General features: G+C 46.8%; 1 protein-coding gene across 8 annotated transcripts in view; it reads right to left on the bottom strand.

Annotated features, from left to right (window-relative positions):
• Positions 1-3,398: 3,398 nt before the first annotated feature.
• MAP3K8 (mitogen-activated protein kinase kinase kinase 8) overlaps positions 3,399-12,845 on the bottom strand; it is a 36,310-nt gene continuing 26,863 nt past the window's right edge. For 7 of the 8 annotated variants that reach the window (XM_035129630.2, XM_035129628.2, XM_035129633.2 and 4 more), the window contains 4 exons: positions 10,871-10,977; positions 9,884-10,036; positions 7,554-7,800; positions 3,399-6,141 (listed from right to left, as the gene is read on the bottom strand). In XM_035129630.2, the coding sequence (XP_034985521.1) occupies positions 6,011-6,141; positions 7,554-7,800; positions 9,884-10,036; positions 10,871-10,977 (638 nt within the window). In that variant the 3' untranslated portion in view covers positions 3,399-6,010. The remainder of the gene's footprint in view (positions 6,142-7,553; positions 7,801-9,883; positions 10,037-10,870; positions 10,978-12,845) is intronic. The other variant, XM_060280858.1, reaches the window with a different exon arrangement.

Genomic DNA, 12,845 nt, shown 5'->3' on the forward strand with positions numbered 1-12,845 from the left:
GAAATTCAGAAGCTGGCTGTTTACAGACTTTCTCTCCATCTTAGTGATTTGCTTTTCAACACTGGCGATTTCTGCCCAGATAACTTGATAAGTTGGTCGCCATAAGTCTCTCTTCATTGATGATGTGTTACGTCAGCCTTGGCAGAATTGCTTGTATTCCAGTGTGATCTTCCAAGGGTTTCGCTAGATTTTGCCTCTGACTCCCTGCTTCAGGGAAACCTCTGAGAACCACTTCCTGCTGCTTCCTTTTGGATTTAGAAGTGTCTGGATTTCATCCTTGTACCCATCATCTGCTGGTTCCAAAGGACCAAAAATGTGACTTGCGTGACTCGCGTGAGCACTCTGTTCGGTACACTTGCAGCAGAGTACTTGGTCACCCTTGCGGAAGAGGTTTGGGGGCTTCTGGTGGAGCTCACGCATGACAACCATGACATGCCACAACTGGCATTGCTTCAGAAGCCCCAGGATGTTTCCAAACTGGCTGTTTGGCCTGTGTATGTGTTGGAGCAAATCGAAATGCAAATTCCATCTTGGTAGTCAAGATAACCCCAAAACTAATTAGTAGTTGTGGCAAGAATGAGCTCATATATGCTTATTTTTCCTTGCTTTGATGTATGCTAATTGGCTTGCTTTGATGTTGTGCTTATCTGTGAGCCTTGGGATGGGCCCAGAGAGGGGAGGAGCTTTGGGTAGCTGCCACCTATGGCCTCAGCGACCAGGTGTGATGGGAGGTTCTGGACAGACTGATGTATATTGCTTTGTGCATAAAGGATGCATGAACATTTGCTGGGGTGTGAACAAGTCAAGACAACCTCACATTGCATCAAACCACTTGCTGCAGCCCTTCTTGGGGCCTGCGGTTCTGAACAGCCTGGTATTCATATTAGGAATTGTCTTCCTGCGTTGAGGGTAGGGCACATCACTATCAGAGCCTTGCCAGCATGGGATGATGCAGGCATTTTAAAAACTACATGCACAGTCTAAAATTACAGGCTTCTTAAAAATTTATAGGCAGATTGAACAGGTGGCCTCATTCTGTATGCAGTTCACTGCCTGCCTGACAGCCATCCTTACAAAACCTTTCCAAGCTGCTTATATAAGCTGCTCTGCTCAGCCAATGAGCACCAACCAATCTACCATAAGAACCTGCCTCAGTTTCTCCTTCGTGCATGGGAGTGCCCTTAGATTGCCCTTGCTCCTTCTTGTTGTTGTTGTTTAGTCATTTAGTCGTGTCTGACTCTTCGTGACCCCATGGACCATAGCACGCCAGGCACTCCTGTCTTGCACTGCCTCCCGTAGTTTGGTCAAACTCATGTTCGTAGCTTCGAGAACACTGTCCAACCATCTCATCCTCTGTCGTCCCCTTCTCCTAGTGCCCTCAATCTTTCCCTTGCTCCTTCTACCTTTGGACTAAAATTTAATCAACCTCACCTGCAGATTTGGGGGCCAGCAGATTTGAGGGGTTTCTTAAATAAAAAACATAGAAAACACTTTTATCTATGTTTTCTGTGTTTTTATTTACGTATCTTTAGTTATAATAAATAATAAAATATCTTTATTTATAGTAAAACATAATATTGTATACTAACAGATGCCAAATAAAATAAAAGTAGAACTAAACATATGAGAACAAGTTTCCACACCAACATCAAACATAATAAATTAATATCGCAGGGTCCCAAGTAACACAAATGCCTTTACATCATCTTGAACATTATTACTCCAGTACATTTTAGAAAGTTTCCATTCCTCAATGAAGACATTATCCTTACCTGTTGCCTGTCCTCTCTGGTTCTCACTATATATGCTTAACTATGCATACTATGTCCCAAATCTAGCTATTCTCAAAGATGTAGTCATGAAGTGATTGCGTTTAGCTTTTGCATATGTAGGAGAATTTGAGTGCCATGGCTCAAAATTCTCACAAACCTCAATGACCCATTATGGAAAACCCTGTGCCCGTTTAGTGAAGAAGCAGTTTTTCCATGAGAAAAGTCTGGAGGCCAAGTGCTCCAGGGGAACAGAGAGCACCAAGTCACTGAGTGCAGTACAGACTGTGATAACCTTGGTATTGTCGGAAGCAGCTGATCATCAGAGAGAGAGAGATGGGAGAGATCTGGCTGCCTCTTGAATCATAAGCACAAGGCTCTCTCTCTCTCCCTCTCACGCGCGCGCGCGCACACACACACACAGCTCAGCTTCAGTCAAGGCTGCTTCTGCAATGAGCATGGACTGTGGAATATGTTCATTCACTTTTTAAGGGGCTTTTGCATGACATCATGAACACCCTGCTCCCATTCTCCCTTGCTCGTTCTAGAAGATATTCAGGGTCTACACATACAGAACGTTTTATCTTTTGCAGGTCTCCCCTTCCCCACATTTGGCCAATTTAATCAAAACCTGGTACCCTCCTTTGCCATGGTTTTGCTGCCCTGTTCCACTGCTTTGATCTGTGCAGAAGAAGCAGACTGGTCCAGCTCATTTCTAAATGGAAAAACACGAGTTGAGGTGCTACTTTCCATCTTGGGCCCTGACACCAGAAAGCGAAAGTGGCTGGCGTTCGGAATTCCCTAAGAAATTGTATACAGAGCAGAGTTGGGAGTCTGGCACACCTTGTATTTATCTATCCAATGGTCAGGGATGATGATAGTTGGAGAACAGCAACACTTGGAGGGCAACGGGTTCCCCATCTCTGACTTAGGAGGACCTATTGAAGTTAACCAGCAGAGGTCAGGCTCTCAGCCGAGTCTCACTATAAGAATGAATTGCGTGCCAAGGCCCCGTGACCTGCAGTTCCTTTGCGGGTAATAAACACATGGACGTATTTAGGTTTATGAGTTCCAATAGGCCACAACTTTATTGGTTACAGATGTGAGCTGTTTGGCTTAGGAATTTGGGGAAGCCAGGCTATATCTCGATTCCCGCCCATCTGCAGGGAGTCCAACTAAGAGTAAACCACCAATAGGGCGAGCCCTATAAGTTACATCAAAAAGGGGCACCTGAGAGGTCCCCGTTGGGTTTGTGGCATGGCCCTAGCCCATGTCCGGGCATCGGGCAGAATCCACACCCCCAGATCCCTTTAACAGGATACCCTTAATGAGGAGCCACCAGTGGAGGCTACAACCTCTCCTCTATCCAAAGGCTTATCCAATGCCTAACCTCTCCAAGTTGTGACAATTGCTACGAGGTAGGCTCTGGTGCCAGTTTGCCAAGTGGAAAAAATTCTTACCCAGCCCCAACAATATGGCGGCAAACATTTGTGCATAGCAAGATTGCGTCATAGCAAAGCATAAAAAGAGGGTGGGTTGGGAGATCCGGCAAAGGACGAGAGGGGAGGGCACCCTGGCTGTGCCACGGTTTAAATTTTCCGTGGCCACATCCCGTTCCAGCGAGGCCACCCCTGGGCATGGCCACACCCAGCACCAGTGATGCAGCTGGGATGGCACAAGGGGGGTGTCAATCTCCGCCCCCCGCCGGATCACTGCAGGGGCCCGGATGCCCAGCCACAACACTGCCCACCAGAAAAGGTGTGCAGATTTCCTTTATTGATGGTCCTCCCAGTTGCTTTGCAATTGGCAAGAGTAACTGACCACAAAAAGGGTGATGGAGCAAAATATCTACAGGAATGCAACTGTTTTTACACAGGCTAAGAAATGGGTACACATACTAAGAAATGACAAAATAAATGCACACAGGAACACATGGATTTATTCCTTCAAATCTTTAATCCAGTCCTATTGGAATCAGGAGTGGAAGAAATTAATACAAATATATTTTGTATACAAAGAGCCTTAAATATAAACTTTGAAACAGATATGTTGTTTTATAACTAGTTCTGTTTACAACATACATAGTATGCCATTAAAAAAGGGAAACAGGTGGTTAAAAACGAAACTAATCCTTAGTACACAACAGTTTTATAAAAGTTTACAAATTCATCCCATGGGATGTACCAAACTATGTTCTTGAAACAGCTTTACTGCCCTCTAAAACATCACATTTAAATGTATTCAACATCTTCAAGAGAAAAGGAAGTCTTTTTCCATAGGAACATAAAATAATGTATCATTCATGGCATCCAAACACATGTTTATTTTAACCAACATGAAGTCTTGCAGCCACAAATTGAACCACCATCTGAACTGGCAAAGATTCCAAACACAGTGCAATATTGTTCACCAACATTATACATCAAATGGCTCGTGTGCACAGCTGCTCTATTCTTTGCAGAAGTTTGCAAGCCAGAACTCATTCCGTGCTTTTTGCACAGCTCCCATTCATGCAAAAGAACTTTCTGGGAAACTGCACCTGATGCGGCTAACTCAGGCTGCAATATGATGCAGAGCAAGCATTATTGGGTTCACCTCTGAGTAGACATGCCCAGCATTGCACTGTCAGTCAAAAGGCAAGGGTGCTAGTGCTTTCTGAACACCACCCTACTACGTGCAAGCAGGAGACATGCCTGTCGCTACAATTTGCTTTCTTTGCTGGTTTTCAATTCTAAGAGTCTGTCTTCAAGCCACAGGAGTCCAGCTATTTCTTATCAATGGGCTAAATCCTGAATCATGCCACAATCCTAACTCCACTTTCCTGAGAGCCTATTGAATTCAATGGGGTTTACTTCTGAGTAAGAACGGGCAGTGCTGCACTGTTAAGTTAGCTGAATTTACAGCATAATGCTAATCATGTCTATTCAAAATAAGTCCAGTTTGGGGTTTGCTCCCAGGCAAGTGGAGTAAGGATTGCAGCTTCAGTCCCTGTTGAACTCAATGGGACAATTTAGTCATTACTTATGTTTACAGCATAGCTGCCAAGTTTTCCCTTTTCTCGCGAGGAAGCCTATTCAGCATAAGGGAAAATCCCTTTAAAAAGGGATAACTTGGCAGCTATGGTTTACAGCTCCCATTTATTTCTACAAGCTTATTCCGGATCTGCCACAACACCCTTGGCCTATATAGCAGGGTTCTCAAAACTCTGGTGTCAGTGTTTCAACTTAGCTTGGAGGTGGAGGGGAAGCACCTGACTTATCCCCTGCATAGACTTGGGGCAACAAAACCACTGACTTGCCCAAGTTGGCAAACTCTCAGTCTGAAAAGCGGGGAGGTCAAATAAGCGCCATGGAGAGAGCTTGGGAAATGTGTCAAAGAACCCAAGGGAAGCAAAAGAAGGGCAGGGAGAGGAAGATGGGGAGTTTCCCTTCCTTGGCATCCAAAACAAGCCATCAGCAAAACAAGTGGGCGGTTGGGTGGAGATGAGCAAAGATGCTCATGCCATGCTGGTTTGTGGGTCAACTGAGCTGCCGCTGGATGCAAGCAAAGATCAGCAAGGGGAGAGGGGACAGAAAAGGGCAGGCACCCCAACTAGCAATGCCCCAGGCCTTCTTGGGGAAGCCAGCCCCATGCTGTGAGCCAAGGATTTGCAAAGAGGAGGCATCCTAGCCAAGGCAACGCTACAAAAAGCCACTGTTGGAAGCAAGCACTGTTTAGAAACAGCCGTAGATCCGATCCAATGTGCACTTTGACAGTTCTTAGGTGGAAGCGGTCAAGGAGTCTTAATGGGGGTCTGAATGAAGCTTAGCTTAACTATTCAGACCCAGTCAGGTCCGTCTTTCTTTCTTTTTTAATGCACATTACGTGTGTGTGTGTGTGTGTGTGTGTGTGTGTGTGTGTGTGTGATATAATAGAATTCTACAATATATATACAAATACACACACACACACACACACACACACACACACAAATATTTTTACACACTGAACATTATTCAAATCACAAATGATGTGTGCACGCAAAACACACACCATATGCCAACAAAACAAGTAATCTGTTGACGTTTGCTTTCATCCAGAATGTAAAGACAGTGGTGATCATTATATATTGGTCAGAATTCCCAAAAGGGTTAGCTTTAGAAAATCCTTCCAGTGATAAAACTGATTGCACTCTTCTTCAAAAGCAGTTAGTTCTATAAGAGGCATTATCTCCTTCTGTCCAGCACAAGAGATCCTCAGATTTATTCGTAGTCTAGCGTTGTTGTTCCCCGGACAATGTTAAAGTAGCCAGCTAATGCTCCAATGTCTATGTACAACGATCGCTGCCTCTTTAGCAGTTCCGATTCCTCTGTAATCCCAAGACTTGAAGAATCTGACAAGGAAGAATTTTAAAAGAGAGAGAGAGGTCACCATATGATATTATGCTGCAAGACTTGCTTTAGAGTAATTGGTGGTGATTTTTCAAATCTGCTTCAGCTCACTAAATATGCTTCTTTTCGAGAAAACTAATAAATCAGCAGCCTTTGCAGAAGAAAAGGAAACACAGACTCGAGGGAGATGAAACCGTAATAGGTGGTTACAGCCATTCATCCAGTTCTCAGTTTAATTCCTCTGCAGCATCAATAAAGTTTACAGTGAGTAGAAGGGATGTTTCCTTTTTATAAACCTATTACAGTAGTAGGGGGCAGCTTTCTTAGCAAGTGAAGCGCAAAGCATGAAATAGTTCCATTCTCGTGTGCACTAATCTTTCTCTCTCCATCTATCTGTGCCTCCCATTTCTTGGTGCAGTTTACCTCCGGTATGCCAGAGAGGGAACCGGCATAGGGAAACCAGGCATCATGAATGCAAATGTCTGACAAACCCTTGCTCGGCCTGTGCTGCAGCTGAGTTAGTTATTGCTGCAAGCTCGAAAGGTAGTGGAGCTCCACTGACGGGACAGCTGACATATAAAAGGTTACCGCTTCCATTCTAAACACACGTACACAGTTGCCAGCCCCATGGAGCACAGCGGGACTTAGTTCTGAGCACTGTTAAAGGGCTAGGATATTGTCACCCACCACACAAGGTACGTTTTAGCAATCGTCTTAGAAAGGGTCTAGTAGCAGGATGTGGGTGGGACACCTCTGGACAGTCAGACATAATTTTGTCAGATTTGCCCATTGCTGCTTGAAAAGGTCGGGTGCAGGTAGTCCCATACTCATGTGTTTGTTTTTTAAAACAAAACCAAAAATTAAGAAATCGCATTTTAAAAAATTGTATGTTGTTTTTAACTCTGATTTGCATTGCTGTTGTTTTCCCTCAACACGTCCCGTTTCTTAAAACAAAAATAAAAAAACCAAATGAACAGGAACCTCAGCCTGACCTTATCCTAAGACTTTGACCTTAAACTTCAACCTTGCCGTAAGCACAGCCTCCACCTGAAAAAGACTAGCGCAGGGATAGGTCCATCTAGAGCCTTTTGGATAGGAGCAGCTGTGCACTCCCTCCTCCAGACAAATACTCTGACAAGAGTCTATATCAGTCTCCCGCGTTCACCTCATTCCCTTCACCTGCCGCTTCCAACTTGACCTGTGACGTGACAAAGTGCTCCTGTCTAGCACAGGCTCAGTCCTGTCCGCCTGTCCCCTTCTGTTAGAGCAGGGAATGGGGAACCTGTGGACCCCCCAGAGGTTACTGGACTATGATACCCATCATCCTTGGCCACTGGCCATGTTGTCTGGGGCTGATGGGTGCCGGAGTCCAGCCACACCCAGAGGGGCAGAAGTAGATGGATTGGTTTTGTACCAGCAATGTTTTCTGGCAGCTCCAGCTCCTTCCTGGTCAGCAGCCTTTTCCTTTCGAAGAGTGCCGAGTCCAGGCTCTGACACCGAGGCTGTTCCTCCGGAGGGGGGTGCAGGGCCTCGTGCTTAAGCAGCTCTGTGGCAGAGGGTCTTTGGTTTGGGTTCCTTTCCAGAGAAGCTTCCAGCAACCTTCTCATGCCAGCACTGCAGTCCTCAGCAATGTCTTCCAGAGGTGGTGCTTGCTTGTGGATCTATCGGGAGGAAAGAAAAGCCGGCGGCCTTTAGCACGATGCTCACCGAGAGGGAGAGGGGAAAACAGCTTTGGAGAAGGCTCCTTTCTATCATAAGGTTACCGCCCTAGGAATTTCCTCGCCCTGACTCATGCTTTGGAAAACTGCCACTCTGCCGCCGCCGTGGAGAACCACAGCAAAGCTGGAAAGGGAGCCAGTTTCAAAGTGGAACAGCAAACCCTAACAAACCGGCTTAGAGTTCACCCAAAGGTCGGAGATCCTCGCTCCGCAATCTGGGCCAACGAACACAGAGCAACTGGGGATGACCCAGCTTGCAGGCCAAAACGGAGCATCAATTCGGTTTCGGCAAACATCGGTTTGTGTGCTGGCAATGTGACACACTGGTTGGCAGTGTGAGGAGGCTTGGCGGATCAAGGTCACCATGCAAACAATAGGAGTATAGGAAGCTGCCTTATACTGAATTGGGTCATGGGGACCCGCCAGCTCAGCACTGCCTACAGTGACTTGCAGCAGCTCTCCAGGCTTCCAAGCAAGAACTTTCTCCCCACCACCACCTTGCTATGTTAGGGACTGAACCTAGGAACTTCTGCATCCAAGGCAGATGACCTACCACTGAGCTACTGGCTTGAAGAAAATCTGCTTTAAAAAAAAAACACCCTTCTGCACACAATGGCTCCAGTTTGCGAGGCCTAAAACCTTGGGGCAGTCACGGGGGCCTGAGTTCATCGCCCTAGAGTTCCTCTGCCAAGTTCACATTCTGCCTGTGAACTTGCAGTTTCCACCTCCCTCCCACTCAGATCAGAGAGAAACAAATGGCATCATTCCCCTTGTTGTTCATACTTCCACAATCCCATGGAAGTTTACCAAGTTCAAACAGCAAGAAGGTCAAAAAGAAAAGGGAAAAATAGGCTTGGGAGCGAGCGATGCAACTGTGGAAATGCAAGTCAGGGGGCTTCGCTCTCGTTGAGGCACTAAACCTCTGCTGTGGCTGTACCACTTCAAACGACAGGCGGGAGCTCATAACCCAAATGCTCCTCTAACTTTCGATTTTTCTGTGTGCAGGATCCCCTGCCGACGGATAAGCGTTTAACCATGTGAGACCCCACCTGCCATCTGAAGTGCTGTCCAGATTCTGCAGGTTTGTCACACTTTGGGGACGGGGGCAATACAGAAGACACACAAGTATTCTTAGAAATATATTAAATAAGTAGATGATGGAGCAAGCTCCAGTTTGGGTCAAAGCAGTGGTCCCAGGTGAGAATCTAACCCTTTCCTTCCATGCCACTTTGCCAAATGAAACCACCCTTCATCCTGCTCCTGGGTATGTGGAGAGAAGTGGTATTTGTATCCTTCCACCCACATAGCTTGGTGAGGCTAATAGCAGGGGGGTGGACAATTATATAGCTTGGGGAAATGGTGTGAACACACACACACACACACACACACACACACACACACACACACACCTGCTGCTCTAATCCGGGTCTCTTATAGCTTCTTTTCAGTTAAACTTAGAAGTCTGGTTTCAGATCTCAAACATCACATGCCTGCTTTGTGTCCCAGTGAGAATTCATTCCGAGTGCCATTTCCAAGCAGAGTTGGGAAATACCTATCTGTGGTGCTCATTGTGTTGCCACTCTGGGCCTGGCAACTGCGCAGGGTGACTCAGCCTGTAGTTTTGCCCTCGGGAGCATTGCAAAAGGAGCATTTCTGAATCAGGCTCAGCGGTGGGGCGCATGGAGCATATGCAGAAAGTCCCAAGATCAACCCTTCGCATCTCCTGTCAAAAGAGCCAGGTAGCAGGTGATGGGGGAGAGCTTCCCTTGCCCGACACCCTGGAAAGCTGCTGCCAGGCTGAGCGGACAGTTCTGAGCTAGATGGACCAATAACTCAGACCGGGTCTAAGGCAGCTTCCTATGCTAGTTAAGGGAGTACCCTGTTTCCTGCAGTGGCTAACCAGCTGCTTATAGGAAGTCAACAAGCCTAAAAATAAGGCAGGTGCTATCAGAAAGGGGTGTGTGCTGGGAATGGGCACCTGGGCCAGCACAGATCCATTGCCCACGCGGCCAAAGTCCATGCTTACTATGTAGAGGTAGGAGGGGTATGCCGCACGGGGATAGCGATTCACCCATGGCGGGATGCCAGTCTGCATGTGGATGATGGTTGCTCCCAGGCTATAGATGTCGGCTTTTGTAGTGTGGCCTCGGCAAAGGATCACTTCTGGGCTCATGTAAATCTGCAAATGGAACCCAGAGGGAAAATTAGCTCCAGTCTTGAATCTTGACAGTCTTAACAGCAAGAAAGATTGGGCAACAGGGAAGTGGTTTTATTTCCCCCACCCCCACCCCCTCTTCTAGCATAGGTGTGGGGGAATTGTTTTGGTCCTCTAGATGATGCTGAACTACAGCTCCCATCATCCCTGGCCACACTTGCAAGGGCTGATGGGTTTGAAGTGGGTTTCCCATTTCGCCTTGGAGGCAAAACCATTTGTCAAACTATGGTCTGCTAACAAAACAAAAAAGACAGCGGGCGTCTGGGAAAGAGCAAAGTGAGCAGGGACCGCTTGAGCCTGTGGCTCATTCATGTAACACCAAACCGTGGTTTGGCATTACATCTGAACTGAGCCAACGGTTATAGAGAAGAAATGCCATAACCCAGGCAACTGAAACTTCAGCACGCACACATTTGCAGACCAGCGTTGCAACCTGCAGGTTAGGATTGAAACCTTCCAGTGGAATGATGGGATGTAACTAAACCAAAGTCTGGTTTCCCTGCCCCCCCCCCCAAACTATCAGTTATCACCAAATCATTCCAGGCTTTTTTAAACCATTACTATTGCCTATTTTTAAACTTAGACGGTGCAAAATCAAGTATTTGTTCATTTTCATGACTGCATCAAAAAGGGGATACAGTTGAGTGTTCTCCTGCACAAGCTCCCAATAGATCTTCCAATGGGACTATGACCCCACCCCCACCCCCCACCCTTGCAGCAGCTCTTTCCCGTTCAGCACTCATTATAATGACATGAGAGAAATAGCAGCAAGGCTTCCTTCTTGCACATGGGTCTTACCTCTGTTCCTCGGAGGTCTTTGGGATAGAAAACATCTTCCGTCATTTGAACGCTCAGACCGAAGTCCACCAGAACTGCTTTGGTTGACATGAAAACAATGTTGCTGGCTAGAAACAAAAGGAGGACAAACGAGGGATTTGTTAGGGACCTGGAGAGGAAATCTCAACATCTGCTTGAGGTGCAGGCGAGCAAAACGGAGGACAATGTGCACTGGATTTTTCTCCCCAGCAGAACTAAACAACTTGAAGGTGGTTTCCCCCATCATCCCCCTGCAATGCAGCAATAGTAAATACTGGCCTACCTTACAGGGCTGGCTGTAAGGTTTACAGAGGAAATGTATGCAAGGTGCTTTGAAGACTAAAATTAAATGCAAAATATCATTATCCCCTAAGTATCCCCTAATAGCTAAGAATGCTACACTTTTATTTACTATTTATATTACTACTACCTATATTATTATTATTATTAAATTTGCAAGAGCCTATGTGTAAATGCACAGGAGGCTGGGAGAAGGAGGAAGCAGGAAATCTTTTTGGTTTAGTTTCTCTTTTCTGGGACTCTGGTCCAAGCATCCAAGCATCCGGCTAACCAAGAGATGTTAAAAAAAAAACCAAACCAAAAAAAAAAAAACCCACCTGAAGCAAGACATTTTTTTTTTAAGGCAAACAAACTAGAGCTCCTGTGTAGCTTTCAGGCTTCAGGGCAAATGTTGGAAGCTGAAGCTTTTGACAGCAATAAACTGAACAAGATTGGAGACAGGAGTCCCCAAAGACACCAGACTTCATGGCATTTCAGCTACACACCTCTCTTAATGAGGCTTTTTGTACAAATCCTGGCCTTTGTAACGCAGAAGGCACCGGCCTCTTGGTTTTTCCGCCTACCTCGTAGCAATTCGTCACATCTTTCTTTCGGTATTTGGTGGTTAGGCATTGGAATATGGAGCGTCAGGTGTGTTTGAGGACTGGTTGTGGCCATCATCCAACCCTCCTCTTATAGGGGTATCCCCTTAAGGGATCCGGCAGTTGATCCTGTCTGATGCCCTGCTGAGGCTAGGGCCATGGCACGACCCCCGGTGACACCAGGGGGAGCTTTCAGTTGTATTTGCATCAACAGGCTCCTTCCTTGGGGTGTTAACCTGATATGACCCCCCCCCCCGCTGAGCGGGGTGGAGTCACGCTTGCTAGAGAGTCCAATGCCTAAGCCAATACCTCTCACTTGCTCTAACCAACAAAGTTGTGGCCTTATTTTACCCATTAACTCAAATCCATGTGTCACTGTGTCTTCATTTCTCATGGGGGGTGGGGCGGGTCCTTGAACCGCAAATGAGGCTTTTTGTACAAATCCTGGCCTAAAGCTATAGATGTAGAGAAGAATAAGAAAGGATTTCCCCCTCCTTGGGCCTCCTGGCCTTTGTAATGCAGAATCACAAACTCAAGGGAGCTTCCGCTGCATAACCTGTTTGTCTAACTAACTACCGGTAAGCAAACAAACAAACTGTCACAGTGGCCGGAGTGGACTACTTCAGAGTAACGACGCTACGCAGCTCTGCATTTTATTCTTTTATTGGTGCTGCGTATTTACAGTGCTCAAGTCATTGCTATTTACACGGAGCGATGTTGTCAGTCTGTTTCAGAACCTCCTAATGGCTTTTGGCGCGTCTTTCTCCAACACAAAAGCTTTGGCAGACCCATCCTCTTGCCCCTCCTCTTCCTGCGTAATTCTGGAGTTGGGGGGATGGGTCTTCCCCCCCTTACTTGCCCCTTCCTGTCCCACCTGGGACCCTGGCTCCTCTACCTTGCCTGAGCCTCGGACACGACTTCCTGCTTCCCCACTGGAATCGGAACTCTCCCTGCTTTCCCCTTTGCTCGGGGACGGGCTTGAACTCAGGAGGGGAGGGACTTCGCGATATCCCCTGTCCCTCACATCCACCCCCCTCCCAAGCTCTCCTTCACCCCTCCCCAGGCCCCCCCCATGT

Source organism: Zootoca vivipara, chromosome 12, assembly GCF_963506605.1.
Source record: "Zootoca vivipara chromosome 12, rZooViv1.1, whole genome shotgun sequence".
Taxonomy (NCBI): Eukaryota; Metazoa; Chordata; class Lepidosauria; order Squamata; family Lacertidae; genus Zootoca; species Zootoca vivipara.